The following is an 18935-nucleotide window of genomic DNA, read 5'->3' as shown; positions in this document are numbered from 1 at the left end:
TTTCTGGCCCTGTTCATGTCTCAGTGAGCTTTTGTTTTTTTTCTTTTTTTTCTTTTCCGGTGGATTTTCAGGAACCAAAAAACAAAGAGAACTGAAGACATGAAAACGCTACAGTAACGACATCTTCTCTTCAAGAAAGCTGTTATTTTTTGCCTCTTCCATTTGCAATTGTGAATATAAAGTCTTTGTATCATATTTTATGCTAATATTTTAGAGCAAGTAACATAGAACACATCCTCTCAATGACTACATATTATATTCAATACACTGCATGTGCTCCCATTTTAAAAAACAAACGCAATTGTAATTTTTAAATAAAGCTCAACCATTCATCGCTTTTTGAAATGCTGACTGTGTGCCTGTTCCACTGTCCATCGCTGCCAATAAAATCATGATTGGAATTATTATAAACTTATTAGTATCAAAGGAAGCAACTGAAGAAACATTAACATCTAAGATCATGTAGTTTTGTCAAAGGTAGGTTAAAATAGTTAAATAATACATAAGGAGTGCATCATCTTTTAGGGTTCCATCATAGATTTTATTCGCGGGATAACTTTCTGACAAAACAACAAAACTCACAGTTCAATCTAAATTCTGGTAATGCTGGTTTAACATGTTAACTGCTTTCCCACAGTTGAACTGGGATCTGTGCAGTAAAACCACGTAATAAAGTACAAATACTTTGTTACTCTACTTAAGTGGTTTAATTTTAGGTTTCTGTACTTTACTTGAGTAGTTTTTTTTCTGGCAACAAATTACACAAATATATGTACTTTCTGCTCCTAATAGTCTTAGAACAGGCTCATTACTTTAGTTTGAATGCATTTGAGTTGAATTGTTATAATTATTATTCTTGCCTTTCTAACTTCAAGATAATAAAGTGACAGATGTAACAAGACGAAACAGACAAGAGAGGGAGACTCGACCCTGTGTGAAGTTTCAGTTCAGAAACAGCTCAGAGGAACCAACAGAGTTCTTCTTCCTTTATACTTTTGAGAAAATACCAAAATCTGTGCCTTTTCACTTTTACTTGAATAAAGAAGTTGAAACAGTACGTCTTATTATACTACTCAAGTATCTGTACTTCTACTTGAGTAAAGATTGTGTGTAGTTTAGGCTCTTCTGAATACTGGTTAACACTGATTCCAGCTGTCTGCGGTGGTCCACTGAAGAAGAAGATATACTTTAGTATACGTGATGTAAGATGATTTGTTAAGTTTGGGATTTGCATCGTTCAGTACAAACTTCTTCAACCAAGACTTTTTATTTCAGTGCAGTTTGGGTGCATGAGCTTCAAGCATTTTTCCAGCAAGCAAGTTATCAGATGGAACTTTCTGTAAATCTGTCTGCATATTTTTACTGATATGATCAAGGAGGTACTGCAGGGGAAGGAAGCAGATAAAGAGAGAGAGACCACCTCAGATAGGATTGTGTATACACCATCTGCATACGCCCTCCTAACTGCCTCCTCTTTGTCCACTTTGAACTAATTGTTAGGCAGTGAGTATATAAAAACGTGTGTGCAGCTCTATCAAACTGTTCATCAGCCATGGACAGAACTGTGCTGCTGGTCCTGTTGAGTCTGCAGGTTTTCCTGCTCATCACAACCTTCACTTCTACTGATGCAGCCACTCTGGTGACAGATGATCAACAACAACCGAATCCTCTGGTAAGAAGACCCGCTGCTGGTTCTTGATTTAAACTGCGTTTTCTGATGCAATGTTTAGGTCTTAATGTCAATCCTGTTTTTACTGAGAAAGACAAAACACAATGCTTTTGTTCTGTTTGTAGTTTGAGGTCACATAGATCAGTGGTCCTCAAAACCTGGGGGTCTGGATCGCCACCAGGGGGCGCCAGAGCTTTACTATTGGTCCGAGGCTATATCCGAGATTATAATAACTGTTTTACTATATTATCATTCATTATCTGTTTATACGACAGCCTCCCCTAATGGTAACCTGACTGCACCAGATGTTTGTTACACAGAACCATCTTCGGAAGTCGTTGTCGAACCATATAATGTAGTCAGATTCTTACCAAAGTCAGTCTGATATAACTCAAATATATATATCTCTCACCTGATCTCGCAAGTCCATGGGTGTTCACAGGAATTTAGGAGTTATAGTTGCTGACAAATACATTAATAAACACAACCACATTATATTGTGTTATAATCCATTTTTTTTTTAAAATTATATACTGTGTGTAAATACTAAATAGGGGGGCGTTAAGTGTCACTGCATCAGTTATCCTCATTTTCTAACAGGCCGAAGAAGGAACTGTGCACCACAGACAACTGAATGGAAAAAAAGGACCAAACTGTAGTTGGAAAAAAGGACGATGTAGACCAAATCCTCCGGTAAGACTAAATTCTGCTTTACCTTATTTAACCTACATTATGAAAAACAACTTTGACTAACAAAGACTACGCCAATGAACGTATGGAATTTAGAAAGGTTTATTGCACGTAATGAATAAATGTAAACCAATGTGGTGTACTGTAGGAGGGATGAATGGATCGGGAAAGGGTTGAGGGATAAAGGGATGAGGGATGAAGGGATGAAGGGATGAGAGTTCAGGGATGAGAGTTCAGGGATGAGAGTTCAGGGATGAGAGTTCAGGGATGAAGGTTGAGGTATAAAGGGGTATCGGAAGGAAGGGTGGGGGATGAACAAATGGAAGAAGGGTGGGTTTGTTGGGGGATGGAAGAATGGACGAAGAGGTCCGGCGAGATGGTAAAAGGGAACTGAATGGGTTGTGAGACTTTGAGTGGGGGAGCCGTCTCTTTGTATCTCTTGTAGAGAGCCCCCAAAAAGACTTTGGTTCGACTCGTAAGCATTTTCGATATGGTTTAGGTCGTTACGAATGTACATGAGATATGCTCGAGAAGACCATCTGACGAAGAGTTTAGTGACGTTATCTGGGATTCCCTGCCTGGAAGCATCGGAGGTGGCTCGGATGCAGAGGGAACACCCCGAGTATGGCTCTGGGGACATTCCTGATTTGGATGGGATTTGCCGGAAGTGACCAAACCGATTTCGTGTAGGTACAATAATTCTAACGATGGAACAGGCGAATGGGATGAAGCTGACAGGTGCAAGGACGACGAGCGGAAAAAAAAAACGGCGACCAGATTGTCCATCTTGGGAGTCAGTGAAGGCGGTGGCTGAAGACGGTGGGACTGAAGAAGCTGTGAAGGTGCATATTGTGGTGGGATGGGATGGGGTGCCGCAAATCCCATTAGGAACACAAGGAGGAGACAGAGGAAACAGATTTTTTCAGGGATTACTCTCATGTTCTACTGTCAAGATATAGTGAAGGTTTCAACAAATATAACAAAAAAGTTTTTTTGATAAAAGTTACCTACTGCAGCTTTAATGTTTATTTACCTGTGTGTACAACAGCTGCCTCTGAGATTCTCTTTTTGTATTTTACAGACGTCACAGCGCGAAAAGAAACCAAATCCACAAAACCATCGTCCCAAGTAAGAGCTTCTCTCTCATGTGAACACAAATACAGGGTTTGATTTTTTTCAGGAAGGAAATGAATATACGATGAGTTCATATGTTGGATTTGTTTTTGTTCCACAGATATCGAGCAGGACACCAGGCTGTTATTTTATTACCATGATAAAAATGTGAACTATTGTGTAAGTAAACCAATCGTGAACTCAAATACAAGACTCACCTGTGCACTCAAAGCCACAGGAGTTCATAGCTTATTGCCATTTCATTTACAATATTTTCTATTTATTTTCCACTGCTGGATATATTTATCCTCCCCTTCAGTGACTTTTCTGCTTTGTTTCTGTCAGCGATCAGAGGAAGAAGGATGAAGATCTGAGAACTGAGGACGACATGAAAACTTGCATACTTTATTCAAACAAACTGTTTATTGTAAGAGATTTATTTTGTTGACTGCATGAAGTTTGCATTGTATACTTACATATATACAAATATATATACATACACACCATGCTAAAATGCTAGTAGGGCCAGTAGTAAAGATCACTCTCTCCTGTGCTGTATCATGTGATAACAATGCATTTTTTCTTATGGTTAGTCTATTATATAAAACATTATGAGTGGTTATAAATCAGTGGAACCAGTTTTTTGCCACAGTGCTCTGTTTTTACACATCAAATAAAAAAGCCACTGAAAAAATATTGAAAAGTAAGCCGTTTCTATTTTAAGTGTTTATCCATCATTTGTCTGAGGTTGTGACATGAAGAGGATCTCCTATTTCAAAATGTTGTGTTTCAGTTTTGTACTTACATGTTGCATATGACTAATGTGCGTAGGTTTTCATCTTGCACAGATGAGATTGGTTGAGTTGAGTTCAACTTTGGTGAACACAGAAATTTACACCATTCATCAAAAGTTGTCTCAGCTGTTTGCTAACTGACAGCTAGCAAGCTCTAAAACTTTCTAATTACACTTCAGTTTATACACGTTTTAAACAAATTAGATGTAATGTGCTCATTATTGAGCTTTAAAGGTTTTGTTTCTTAATTTTAGAGAGAGCCTGGCTATTTTCCCCTTACTTACAGTCTTTATGCTAAAATAAGCTAATCTCCTGGCTCCAGATTCACATTTAAAGGAACAGTTTGACCTTTTGGGGGAATTATTAATTTTTTCGCTGAGAGTTAGATTAGAAGATCAATTCTACTCTTGTGTGTGTACTGTAGGCCTAAATATAAAATGACAGCCAGCAAGCAGTTTGAAAACATTATGTAAGGGAGGCCACCAGCTATTAGTTGCCCTCAGGCCCCCCTAGTAAGTTAATGCCACCTTAGATTAATTTCTTAAACATGTTTTTCTTTATTGTGTCTGTTATATAAACAGCATCCATAGCTTTGTTAATCATACATGTATGTTTCTTACACTGATGATGAAGCTCTTTCCAGTTAGTCTGAATTCAAATTATCACCAGCAGAAGAATAACACAGATACTAATATAAACTTGAAAGTTCTGCACTTTTCTGTGCACATGCATCAAATTGTCTCTGTTGATCAGAGGATGCAGCTTGTTGACCTCTGAAAGAACACAGAACACAAGAAGGAAGCTATTTTTTTTTTAAAGAAACGTGTCTCTGCCAAATCTTGGTGGATTAAAATCGAAAGGTAATCTTCCACATTCCTCATGGTTTTAGCCGCCAGAGGGTTTCTTAAGATGGGTGTGGATGTAAAATTAAATTACAGTGAAGACAGCACAGGTCTGTGCAACAAATCCTTCACTACTGAGTAATGACTTTAATATTTCATATTTATTATTAGCTTAACATCATCAGTGTCTTCAAAGTTTGCCACAGTGCAAGCTGAACTTTAGGTAACTGGTCATGAGTGATGACTTATTGTTTGTGTCATCTGCTTTTGACTCAGTGTTCAATGTTCGTGCATGTTTAAAAAACAACAAAAAAAATGAAAAAATCACCTCAGACGGATGGTTTACTTGTGACTTGGTTTCTGTCTGTTGTCACTTCTTTCTTTCTCTCTCTCTCTGAGTCATCCTTCTTAGAAGAGTGTTTATAGTGTGTGGAGCTATAAGACTCAGCCGGATTTCAAACTGGACTGATTCCCGACTCTAGCCAGAGAAACCAAGCACTGACTGACGGTAAGTCTGGTTTCTGAACTGATTATTGGGCGTATTCACATTACAGACAGGAGTCAAATCCTATAATCCTTTAATATGGTGACATTTACAAGGTATGTGTGATTTCATATTTGATTGAATGTTTGTTTTAGGGCACCTGTCAATCTAGTATTCCCAGTAGATTTAAATTTAAACAAATAACAAGGGGAAAAGACTATTTGACCCTCATCTGGTGAGTATTTTTCCAGAATAGGTTTTATTATGTGCTGTATGTAGGCATCTGTTATGTTACAAATGATCAAAGCTTGAACTAGTATATTTTACAGGAGGAAAAAAAAGAAACTTTCCAGAAGAAAAAAGGAAAATGTTTTAAACTTCAAAGGCTCAGTCTTCCTCCTTTTATTGTGTCAGGTTGATTTTCTTGCTAAAGTGCATCTGTTCTCTTATTGTGCTGCTACCACAGTCCAGATGAGAGAAGATCTGAGTGGATATAAATGCTGATATACACATCTGAGTGTTTGGTTATTACCTCAAAGCAATGAACTTAACTAGCAGTGACTGCTTTCTCCTATTGATAATGTTGTTTGGTCTGTATACGACCTGTTACAGTGTAGAAATACTATAAAATCTTAATTGAAGTAGCAACAAGGAGCTTTCATTTTGTGTTGAATCTGGCGGCCCCTGTGGACAAAAGGGTTTCTACTGCCTCGTTTCATTGATTTCAAGGTGAATCCGACCCAACAGGCATTAAATTAACTCTATAGAAACAGACAGTCTTCTCTCTGATGGTCTTGTGTGTTTACGTTGGTCATATAGAGGCATCAGTAATAAACTGAAACTGTTTCATAACCAAAATTTCTCGTAGTAGCTTAAAGTAAAAGTAAAAAAGTGTTAGCATCGAAATCAACATAGAATACAAACAAAAGAAAAAAAAAAGAAGTTATAATGCAGTACGGCCTAAAGTCTTATCTTTATAATAATACATAATTATTTATTTATTGACTATGTTTTGTATTATTAATATGAACCTGCCTACAGTACAGTAACCTACTTGAGTAAATACAGGCCCACTTAAGGTTAATATTGTTGTAAAAATAAATGTTGAGTATTCTTTGTGGTAATGACACAAATACACGTTAGACTTCAGGAAGGAAAATTAAGATGTTTTCAGGGTGAGTGCGTTATACAGATGTTTTACATTTTACCATTTTTTCCTTGATTGGGTCCAGTGGTGGAAGGTAACTAACTACATGGAGTCAAATACTGTATTTAAGTAAAAGTTTGAGGTACTTTACTTGAGTCTTTATTCTTTACTACATTTGAGACAGTAATATGTTACTTTCTACTTAACTAGACGTATTTGACAGCTTTTACTACTTTACAAATAAAGATCTTTACACACAAACTTTATGAAGAGCTTGTAAAATGTGTTTTACCATACATTAGATACATTATAGCAGGACATACACGTTTTGGACACTTTGGGGTAATTATGACAGCATTTCTCTCTATTTTCTGAAGTTTTACAAACCAAACAATTAATCGATTAATGGAGAAAACAATCAGCAAATGAATCCATAACGAAAATAGTCATTAGTTTCAGTTCTATACAATAGGCGAGCTACATATCAACCAACTACAACAGTACAATCCTGCTTTTACATGAATGCATGAGTAATTATAATCAAATTATATAAGCTTTAACACTCATAGGTGTCCTTTTTTAAGCATTAAATGTTTGTTTTCTAGTAATAAATCTTTGTACTTCCTTGCTGCAGAGTCAGAATAACCTCTCAGTAAAAGGTCTCAATCAAATGGAAATGTTCCCTTGAGGCAATCATAGTTTTTCCGTGGTATTTAGGCTCTCTCTTTTTTGCAAATACTAAGTCTAACAGTATCTCCGCACTGAGCTCAGTCTGATAAAGCATGTTGGGGTTTTTTTTTACTGTCCACCCACTTGTTCTGCGCGGGTGTAAAAATCAAACGCACCCTCTCAGCCCGACCCTGCACACAGCACGTAGTCAGGAGTCAAAAAGGAGCTTTGCAGCTTCTGTGGCGCCACTAACCGGGACAGGTAGGTGGATAAAACACCCTCAGTGTCTATCAAACATTGCGCAGATACAGTGTAACCTTTAATCTGTCTTTTTTAGTAACGTACAGTGAGATTCTTCACAATGTTACAGCAACTGTGCGCTAACTTTGTGTCAGTGCAGGATTTAACCCACTGACATGTAGGCAGGGAACCAGATGTGAAGGTGAGGAATGATGTGGGAATAATGTGGGAATTTAAGAAGAATTTATACTGTTGGTATTTGCGTATGCATTCTGTTATTTGAGAATACGATCATTAGTGGTGGAGGAAGTATTCAGATACTAAAACCGTCAATGTGGGGCAGTAACTCATTATTATTAATAATATTACAGTAATTATTTTACTGTTCAGTAACTAGTGGTGTAACTCATTACTAATAAATTTCAAGAATAATATTACAGTTACCCCCAAGAAACCTAGTTATAACATCACTTTTGTTGCCCCTCTACTAGTATTATTATATATTATTATAATTATCTAATATCCTGCAATCACATCTTTGGATTAATGTTTGTAATCATGGAGGAAACTAGTTTGGAAGAAGCAAATACTGACGTTCAGCAGCTGGAAATCTTCCCATTACTTTTAACAAATAAACCTGGAAGTAAGTCTGCGTTTTGGGGAGAAGGGACACAATTACATTACAATTAGTTTTGTAGGGCAAGTAGCAGAAAAGTAATCTAAGTTGTAGTGTAACTAATTACTGTTGGCAAGGAGTATTAAATAAAGTAATAACATTACTTTTGAAAAGAGTACCACATTTTGAAAATGTTACTTAAGTAAAAGTATGTAATTCTAATCAGGAAAATGTAGCTTATAGTATTAAAAGTATTAAGTGTATAAAAATGTCTATTATACTATTATATATCACATCAATATGCAATATTGCTTGTGCATTAAAGGTCCAGTGTTTAACATTTAGGAGGCTCTATTGTCAGAAATGGAATATAATATAAATAGGTTTGTTTACATTTGTGTATACTCACCTGAATATAGGAATCGTTGTGTTTTTGTTACCTTAGAATGAGCTGTTCATATCATTGACAATATATTTAATGGACAGAGCTTCCGGGTCTGTGAAGTGAAACCAGTGTGGAAATGTCTTAAACCTGCGTTCTGTGTAAAGCCCAGCAGGGGGCGCTCCACTAGCTGCAATAACACACCGATATCATACAGTCTTATGGAGAAATTACCTGACTTCTCACTTGATTCATGAGCTCAGTAAAGCTCAGTAGTGGTCTCTATCTCTGGTTTCAAGTTCTCTTCCATACAGCATGATGTTCATTTAGTAAATGATGGTCCAATTTAAAGTAAAATAGCCAATAATGCCGTGTATGCTTTAGAGCGTGGCTACCTTATAATTGACAGGTCATTCTCTGTGAGTTCTTCCAGCTCAGCACACTAATCACACTAGACACTGTCAAACTAGGCAGTGCTGATCAAATATAAATCAAGATTCTGTTACTGTGTTGACCAATTTCTCACCTAAAATCGTTTCAGAAACATATTTATATGTATACTGCTTAGCTGTAATATGAGATCAGGCAAGCCGCCATTGTTTCCTGCTACAGACGAGTCGAAACTGCGCAGCCATTGAGAGCAGCTGAACTCGCAATACGTCACTCCGCTGGCTCCAACAATGTTGTAGTTGTTGAACAGCCAGAACAGACAAAACAAACACTGGCTGTAGGATCCTTTGCCTTTTTGGGGAGTTTGGCAGCCACCGTAGTTTCTCCTACACACTTCACAGCCCGTTCTCATTCCCAGGTCATCAAATACAGACTAAAACTAAATGCTACACACTGGTCCTTTAAAGGTCAAAGCAGGTGGTTCTCACTACTTTAAAAATAAATGATTCCATATGTGGGAGGTGTCCTTCATCCTCAGAGTGTTTATTTATACAGAGGAGGAATTTCAGCAGGGCAATCTTCAGGGAACTTTGATAGTTTATACTATCTGCACTAAACGGTATCTTTCTCTGCCCTTTGCACTTATCACACAGCAGAGAGGCAGAGTAAACATATTTATCTCAGTGAAGGTACAACAGGGAGCAACAGTTCAGGTTAAGACACTGTTCAGATGTCCACACAGGATGTTGACATTGATGTTATCGCAGCACAGTAATAAGCCTACGATCAGAAAATTATTTGCATACGTTCTCCTTTAAATGTTTTTGCCCAAACTAGAGGTTTATTTTTTCCCCACAAAGAGCATTTTCGTGTTTTGGAGCACGTCTAGTTACAGTGCAGCTGTAAATCTAAAGACAGCTCATATATGAAAGCTCTGTAATGAGAGTATTAAATCCAGACACAGCTGCTCATGATATCTGGTAATTTTACATTTGTTGTTCCTCTTTGATTAAAGATATTTTCTCTGCCAACAAACTTTAAATGTGAACATATTGTTGCTCCAACTGAGTTTGTAATGATTAAAGACACAGTGAGATGGAAAATACATTTTCCAGGTTCTGTGTTTGTGTTCATTCTTCATCTCTTACATGTTAAATATGTTTACTTTTGATGACTCTTATTAAACATAAATATGTCTAATCAAATGTGATTTGGTGGTGAGAAGGCGTTATGTTACTGTGTCAGAAACAACTGAGACAGACTTTGCTGTTGGAAAAACCCGCATTAATCTTCTTTTCAACTTAATTAGTTGACTCCGTCTTTATCCTTCTGGTGGGTGCATGCAAAGTAAATCCTTCGAACCGCAGGTTATTTTTCTGCTCCAGCAAAGTCAAAACCGGCTGTTCCCAAGAGATTTGTGTTGGGTCCCTCGGGATCCCAATCCCAATGCAGTCCTCTACTGTGTAGCTCGGTATTGTCAGTTTTTTCACAATCCTATCACAGATACCGTATCTCATTTAATGTCACATTACAGAAGCTAAATATGCCATTTCACTGTGACTTTTAAGTGCAGTACCTGAGTAAATGTACTTAGTTACTTTCCACGACTATGTACGTTGTTAAAGCCCACAGCCAATTAATTAAAAATGTCCTCCTTCACAGTTTCACCTGATAATCATGGATGTCTCAGGGGAGGACTACTTTTACCATGAAAACATCAGCTTCAACTTCAGCTATGAGGACTACCCCGCCCTCTGTGAGAAAGGTGACGTCCGTTCCTTCGCAGCCGGCTTCCTCCCTATCATGTATTCTGTGTGTCTGGTGGTGGGACTGGCAGGAAACGCCTTAGTCGTGGCTGTGTACGCCTACCACAAACGCCTCAAGACCATGACGGACACCTTCCTGACCCACCTGGCTGTGGCCGACCTGCTCCTGCTCTTCACGCTGCCTTTCTGGGCTGCCGATGCGGCGAAGGGCTGGCAGCTGGGTGAGTTCGTCTGTAAGATTGTGTCAGCCTGCTACACAGTCAACTTCACCTGCTGCATGCTGCTGCTGGCCTGCATCAGCCTTGATCGTTACTTAGCATTAGCCAGGGCCCAAGGTAGAGACCAGACAGGGTGGCTGCAGAGGATATTCACCAGGAGACACTGTTGGAAGATGTGTTTAGTTGTTTGGGCGACAGCGGTTATCCTCGGTCTTCCTGATTTGATACTCTCAGAGGTGAGATGGGCGTCTAACAGGAGCGTCTGTCTGGCTATCTACCCTCCATCAATGGCTGGAGGGGGGAAAGCTGTGCTGGAGATGACAGAGGTGCTGCTGGGATTCCTGCTTCCTCTCCTGGTTATGGTGATCTGTTACTGGAGTGTGGGTCGCGCACTGAGGGGCCTCCCTGTTGAGAGCAGAGGCAAGAAGTGGAAAGCTCTACGAGTTCTCCTGATAGTAGTGGGGGTGTTTGTGGTCACTCAACTGCCTTATAACGTACTGAAGGTCTATCGAGCGATGGACTCGGTCTACGTCTTAGTGACCCACTGTGGGACGAGTAAAGTGTTGGATCAGGCGGCTCAGGTGACTGAGAGCTTGGCCCTCACTCACTGCTGCCTCAACCCCATCCTCTATGCTTTCATGGGGTCCTCCTTCAGGCAGCACATGATGAAAGTGGCCAAGAAGTTTGGCGAGAAGAGAAGACAGAGGAGGGAAAATCCTGCAGAGGAGGAAGGGGTGGACATGTCATTTAACTCCCACAACGTATCCCAAGACACAAACACATTCTCAGTGTGAACCAGCGCCAGTGCGTCATACTAACAAACTGTACGAAACTTATTTAGTAGTATTTAGTAGAAGAGCTGATAAAAGTACTATGGGATGTCTGTTTTTGAGAACACAGCAGCTGTAGGAGCGTGTGTGGAAATCATTAAGTTGAATTTCACAGATGTTTTAACACTAAATTCCCTGCACACCAAAAACAGGAGGTTATTATAGTAGTATTTCCCCTCCTCCAGTTAATTAAAAAACTTGTTTAATCAAAATATACTCTTTCATATGTCTCTGCATATACTGTCAATCAAAAACAAAAAACAGTGTTTTATCAGGTTTTATACCCTGGTCTCGAAGAAGTAATATTTCATTGTAACAGTAGAGTATAGTAGACATGACAGTAAACCCTTTGAACTTGAAATGAAACAACACTAAGAGTGTAGAGCCGTGCCAGCAGCTCTGGGAGACAGCTGCTGTGCTTTGAGCTAAATGCTAATGCTCACAGTGTATGATGTTTACGGTGTTTACCACCATCTTAGGTTTGTGTGTGAGCATGGTAGCATTTATTAATTAGCACTAAACACAAAGTAGAGCAGAGGCTGATGGGAATGTTGTTTTGCAGTTTATAAGTAGACCGACCGACTGTAACTCATCCTGTGGGAGACATGAATGTGACTCACAGCAGCCATTTTGACATGAAATAAGGTAAACACAGGTGTTACCAGGGTTACTAATCAGGGTTTCATTACATTTAGTGTAGCAGGGTCTTTCCAGTGAGCCAACCACATCAAAAACACCCTTCGCAAGACAGCTCACAAGCTTAAATGTTGTTTACATATGAGGGAACCGATATTTCTCCGGAATTTCACAGGAAACATTCAACACCAGCTGCCCACACGGTACAAAGTACAGATAAGATTAATGTTTGAACTTGATACTCCTCATTATACATGATACAGTGAAATAGAAGTGAAACTATGAAAGAGCTGAAATGTCTGGAGAACAACGAACTGCTTGTTTAAAATAATGCTTGCTTAAAGTGTACTGTACTCAACTTAAGTAAATACTAATTACTTAAGATGTGTAGGAATTTGTAGTTCATCTGCTATAAACCAGGTGCACGACACATGCCCGCACTGCTCTTTTAATATTGTTTTAGTCGAACTATGTACTTTCTGATCATGTATTTTATTACTTTATTGCTCAAAATACCCCTTTATTTCTTGAAAATAAAAAGATAACACATATCAAACCATCCAGCGGAGAGTTTTCTTGCACTTGTAATGTGTTGCTTGCAGAGTCTTATGCCAAGTCTTTATCCAGTGGGATTTACCTCCCTTTTATCAGGACAAGCTACAGCTTTGTTGTTTCCTGAATTCCTCAAAACATCTGAGACACATTTACTGCACACATTCATTTTATTTATTAGCAGGTAGCAAAGTCTGCACAACAGATTGAAAAGCAACTTCTTGTAGCCTTTTTAAGAGGTGATGATATATCTCTTGATAGTTGGCAATTGGATTTATGTTATTTTATTATGATGATTTTTCCCTTTGTAAATTAGTTACATCGCCTTACTCAAAAGGCTATTTGTACAGCACCATTCAATGTCAGGGCAGTTCAAAGTGCTTTAGAGAAGAGGGAAATTGTAAGATATGCAGAACAGAAATAGGTTTCTGTTTTATTTTTGTTCAACTGGAGGACATTTTGTCCAAACATTGATTTGTTGCACTAAGTGCTTGTATGGGACCATAGTCACCTGGTGATATTGTTACATAAATCTGTGTGTCGTCTGGATATATTGTGTTGTTGTATAACGAAATAATGTAGTGGTAACATGTAGATGTTGAACGTAAGAGGCCCAAGAATGGAGTCTTGAGGAACTCCATGTCAGTTTTGTGCGCTCAGATGTGTAATTACCGATCACAACAAAGTAGTCTCTGTCCTTCAAATAGGATTCAAACCAATTCAACACAGAGTCAAACACAGTTTTTCAGTCTGCTGAGTAATATTTTGTGGTCGACCATGATGAATGCAGCACAGATTTAATAATACCAAGACTGAAACGTTTCCACTGTCTGAGTTTAAGTCTCAATCCTGAGGGGAAAAAAATCAAAATAATAGTTTAAAGCGGTTGAAAAACAATGATTTTATTTAAAAATTGAGGTCTGATATATAGGACTGGTTCTTTTTAAGAGTAGATTAGTATTATTTGCAGAAGCTCCAATGCCATGCAGTTAAAAACATTTCTGAAAAAGCCTGTAAGTAGAATATTAAGGCAGAGGAGAATTTGGGATGTTTCACAATTATTGCCAATGTTTTATAGCTGTGAAGAATAAGTCAAATTCCTTGCATGACTTTGTGGATAAAAGTTCAAGGACCACTGGAGGGCTTCGTCAGAGTGTCAACAGTATCGAATAAAAACAGTCTCCATTGTAAATTAGACACAAACACAGCACTACATAGTTTAAATGTTTTGCATTTTTGTCCCTCAGACAAAATGTAAACGCATTGAGTTAATTGCCTGATGGTAATTCAGGAAGTTCCTCATAGATTAGAAAAAATAAAAACATTTTTATTTGACTGTTTCTTCACTTGTCTTGCTGCCCTGCCAGCTGGTACAAATCAAGTGGTTTATTAAGTGATGCTGCAGGTCATGCTCTGGACCGTGTGCTGACTCATGTGGAAACCATTTGAGGTTTGCCATCTGTTAAATGAAGCAAAACATTTTACTAAGCCAAAAAAATTTCAAAAATGCCTTAAACCTGAGAGAAGCGGTTAGATAATGTGTGATTAACACAGCCTTCTTTGCTGTTTTAGACATCCTTGACAACTCTCAAACAAACAGGTCTTACATAACGTGAGTTGAAGTAATCTGTGATTTGCTTTTGTATTTTTACATTAAACTATGGTCATTACTTGTCAGAAATGAAGTGTGTAAATCCAGATTAAATCCATTTATTGAAAAACTTTCAAAAATGTGCAAATAAACAACAAAATGTAACAAAAACATGACTTCTTGTAATCAAAGAAAACTATAAATATACAAAAATGCCATTTAAGGCTCTTAACATCTGATATTACCAATCAGAAATATGGCTAATTCACTTTTTAAATTACGATTAAGGCAGTCAACCAGCTTCAGTTTCAACAAACTTGAACCAAGATTTTCTTTCTAAAAATTAAGTAAAAAATATGAATTATTCAAATATATAACTGTAAGACTTTTTAAAAAGAAAACAATAACTCAAGAGGCCTAAAACGGCAGTGTCACAATAATTTAGAAAAGAAAACATTCTGGCATTTTCACATGAGAACAAGGTTACAAAACGCAACCAAACCATTCACTCATTAAATACAATATGCCATTTTATGAAATATAACTATGGAATTTGTTATGTTTTTACACAATATTCTTTCTATGTGAAGAAAGTTACTTTCTTACATACCCTGAACTAATCATCAACCCTGTATCAAATGTTAGAAAGAAGCCAATACTGAATTATTACTGAGTTACTGTGAATCAGCTCACATTCCCAACTGTTCACATAGAAAGTAAAGCAGTTTTTTCAAGTCTCATGCTTTCCACTGGATGTGGAAAAATACAAAAGATACATACATGCAAAAGTGCAGTAGGAGGCTGAAGGATTTGTGTTCCGGCTTACTTCCATTCAGGTACCTCATTTCTCTGAAATGTTGTAGTATTTACCCAGTAAACCACTAAAAACCTGATGGGCACATAAATATCTTATTGTAAAGTAATTCAGGCACTTTTTGTTTTGTGTTGGCTGAGAGCATAGGCTGTATATAAAGGTGGACTATGTGACATCTTGATCGCCCCCTTGTGGCTGGCTGCAGTACAGGTCATAAACTCTGCCCTCTCTATGTTAGCAGATGTTAGCAGAACAAAAAAATCAAAATAGACGTAAGATGGTTTCTGTCACTTTAGGTTGTTCTCATGGCGCTGATGTGTGTCTTTTTTTTAAGTTTGGTTTTAATTATCATTATTATTATTTTTATTTATTTAATAAAAAGGGACGGGCCGGGTGGGACCTTGATTTCAGATCCAACCCCGATCTCTACTGCACAAACACTCTCCCAATGACTTCAGCAGAGCAAGACGGCAGCGCTCGTATCTGGGATATTTTTAGTAGTAGTGGAGACACATCATCCATCTTTATATATGTCAAAAGGCTAAGATCAAAAGGCCAGTATAATACAGTGAAGTTGTCTGGCAGACATCTGTGAAGTCTAATGTGTGTCAAGGTTTTTCTTTTGAAGATGAAAGTTTAAATATCAGCTGTTATTGTAACAAAAATGGGAAATGGTATCTTTGAAGCGTCTTAAGAGGCAAAAAGTGCTTCCCGAGTTTGTATAAGCGTACAGCAGAGGGGCTGTTAGCCGTCAGTAATTGAGGATCTGCACATCAAACAGGTCACACACTCCCTCGTTGTCGTCAAGGTTGAAGCTGTAGTCTATGCCTGCATGAAGAGAGAAGAACAGGAGAGAAAATACTGTAAAACATGAACAGACATGACATAGATAGACTAGGTATAGATCTTTAGCCGTGCTAGCAGCAGAGCATTAGGTTTGACAACATCAGTCAGGTCAACTACTTTTTAAAAACTATTTAATGGATTGCCATAAAATTTGGAGCAGATACCTGGTGCTCAGAGGATGGACTGATATATCTTTTAGCACCACCAGAAGTTTTCACTTACCCTGGGAAATATCTCAGCATCTTTTAAATGGATCACCATAATTTCTTTTCAGTACATTTTATGGTTCCCAGACCTTGAAAGTTACTGAATTCGGTGATTAGCAGAGTATAATCTCATAGAGCAGCTAGCACGGCTGTAGACTGTTAGTTTTGTTGATCATATTTTCAAATATACAGTAACTGCAAATATTTGTGGACAGAGTTTTTCAAGTATAAAGTTAGTTAAGCCAGGTGTTGAGATGCTTACCATCAGTAGACATTAGCTCATCAATCAGGTCAACAGCTCCTACAAGAGAATTAAATATGTTTCTCTTACACACAGTATAGTGAACCATTCACTGTTATATAGATCATGTAACCTCAATGCATAACCACCAAAACTGAATGAAATAGTATATTAAAAATATCAGTCAGCTGTTTTCTTAAAACCTTCACGGAACCATAACTGAAACAAATGTGAAGCAAACCAGCAAGCTTTACTGCTAGATGTAATTACACAATAAACTGCGTTCAGTGCGACTCTGTTCACATCCCTGTGTCTTACCCTCTCTGTCGTCCTTCATGACGTCTCCAGCAGCGTTGAGCTTCAGCAAGCTGCTCACGTCCAGCACAGACTGGAACTCTGGGCCCGCCAGGTCCATCTGCTGCTGCTCCAACACTGCTGCTGACTGACAGTGACACTCTGCAGGGAGCGTGGGACAGACAATACTCTTAAATTAAACCGGCAACATGACAGGATGCAAGTATCTGGACCAAGGATTAGAAGAACACAGCAGGAGTTTTTAAAAGAAGAGCTGAATCCCATTGTGCACCCTCTACACTGAGCTGTCGCAGTCATGCTGTCATGCCTACTACACTGTGAAGACAGTGCTGGGCAGCAAGGGGAACTCAGCAGTGCCCATGAGTTGGACTGGTACCTCTCCAGCTACCAGTCCACTCTCCTTTACTGTGGTTTGTGTTTAACTTGAACCGGCCACCCTCCTGTTACCAAGCCAAGTCCCCACAGACTGAGCTACTGCTGCCCTACTTGAGCCCTCAAGCGTTTCCATGGAATTGAAATTCCTGTCACTGCAACTCAATTCAAAGTGTTTTTTTCTGAACAGATGGTATACTTGTGGCAGCTAATGAATGATTTGTTTTGCAGAATACAACAAACCCATGTTATTCAGCCTGTCTATATTCTGTATGTTCAGTATCGAACCTTACTCCATCAATAAACTTATACGATAAATACAATATTTTTTATTTTACATCGTCACATCCATATCACTATGGTTTATGTGTAATTTCCAGCTTCCAGCAGCTAGTTATCCTAGCTTAGCATAAAGACTGTTTCCATTATTGTGCCGTTTAGTAATATGTACTAAACTGTTGTGTTAGTTCCTCTTTTTTTTCTGGAAGGAAGGTCAGACTGGATTTAACTTTAACAATGTGAAAGCATATTATCCAATATTATTTCACACTTAGAGCTGGAAATGACTCATTGATGTCTTACAAAACCTAGATCCCGATAAGGAAGTTGTTTTTCACACATCCTGGCAATCTCCCACACAAGAAAATTCAAGGTTTAGTCTGTTCTCTACGAAACTGGGCAATGTGGGGTGTCGTGAGAGTTATACTGCACATACAAGATGTCTCTTCCACAACATCTGTTACAGTGGGACAAATGTGACAGTTCCTTTTATTGTCTATGCAAGTAAATTACAGTTCTCTTGTTCTGGGATCACTTTGTTTTCTTTACAATTATGTCTCAAAACCATGTTGAGATCAAACCACAGATTTGAATGCTTCAAATTCTGGGTCTCCTGCAATTGGCTTAACTAGGCTGAATTACTCCACATAAATATAAACAAGAACCTTGTGGTCTGTCTCAACACAACGATTAACACCAGAGCTGTTTCTACAAATCTTACTTGTTCCCACGCTGCCAAATTATTCTTAGTATTCAATACAGGAGAAATAAGACCGAACATTTACAAGTTAAGGTTGATGAAGAGGTTTTTACTGTTCGTCATTCAGTTCCTCAGAGGGGAAGAACTGCGTTTACAAAGTCAAATGTCAAATGTCTTGGAATTTGTCACAGGGTTGCTTTTGTATCCATATAATTTCTTGTCTTATGTTAGTAATGAAAATAGTCACTCAATCGTCTGCGTTTGCGTATTTTAGATAATGTCTTACAACTGACTACTTTTAGATTTTTTCTTATGGGCCTACAAGCATTGGTTGTGGTTTATTATAACTGCACAATGAGATAAGTAAACCATTATAACTGACTTAGTACACACACTGACTATTTGGTATTATAGATGTAAGCAGTGACTTTTTTTAAAGACGATTCCTGTCCTTGCATGTCATGTGTCATCTGACATCTGAGTCAGCTGACAGACAGCAAACCTTTCAAAGCAATGATCAACTTCTCACTGTT

The 18935-nt window shown here is 38.2% G+C and overlaps 2 protein-coding genes across 3 annotated transcripts in view; one reads left to right on the top strand and one right to left on the bottom strand.

The window, feature by feature from the left end:
* The first annotated feature begins 5516 nt into the window (after window positions 1–5516).
* ackr4a (atypical chemokine receptor 4a) lies at window positions 5517–13037 on the top strand. 2 transcript variants are annotated; one of them, XM_035670850.1, is made up of 2 exons: window positions 5517–5616; window positions 10699–13037. In XM_035670850.1, the coding sequence occupies exon 2, from the start codon at window positions 10714–10716 to the stop codon at window positions 11812–11814; it is 1101 nt and encodes a 366-aa protein (XP_035526743.1). In that variant the 5' UTR covers window positions 5517–5616; window positions 10699–10713; the 3' UTR covers window positions 11815–13037. The 2 variants fall into 2 exon arrangements, with proteins under 2 accessions (XP_035526743.1, XP_035526742.1); XM_035670849.1 differs by lacking the exon at window positions 5517–5616 and adding an exon at window positions 7577–7669.
* A 1714-nt stretch (window positions 13038–14751) lies between these two features.
* Window positions 14752–18935, bottom strand: part of LOC118334470 (transcription factor E2F5-like) — an 8519-nt gene continuing 4335 nt past the window's right edge. Inside the window, exons 6-8 of the mRNA XM_035670386.1 lie at window positions 17055–17192; window positions 16758–16796; window positions 14752–16271 (exon numbers count right to left, since the gene is read on the bottom strand). Of these exons, the coding sequence (XP_035526279.1) occupies window positions 16195–16271; window positions 16758–16796; window positions 17055–17192 (254 nt within the window). The 3' untranslated portion in view covers window positions 14752–16194. The remainder of the gene's footprint in view (window positions 16272–16757; window positions 16797–17054; window positions 17193–18935) is intronic.

This window comes from Morone saxatilis, unplaced genomic scaffold, assembly GCF_004916995.1.
Source record: "Morone saxatilis isolate NCDOM2014 unplaced genomic scaffold, NCSU_SB_2.0 Contig23, whole genome shotgun sequence".
Taxonomy (NCBI): domain Eukaryota; kingdom Metazoa; phylum Chordata; class Actinopteri; family Moronidae; genus Morone; species Morone saxatilis.
The sequence above is the reverse complement of the archived record's forward strand: the minus strand, read 5'-3'. Positions and strand labels throughout refer to the sequence as shown.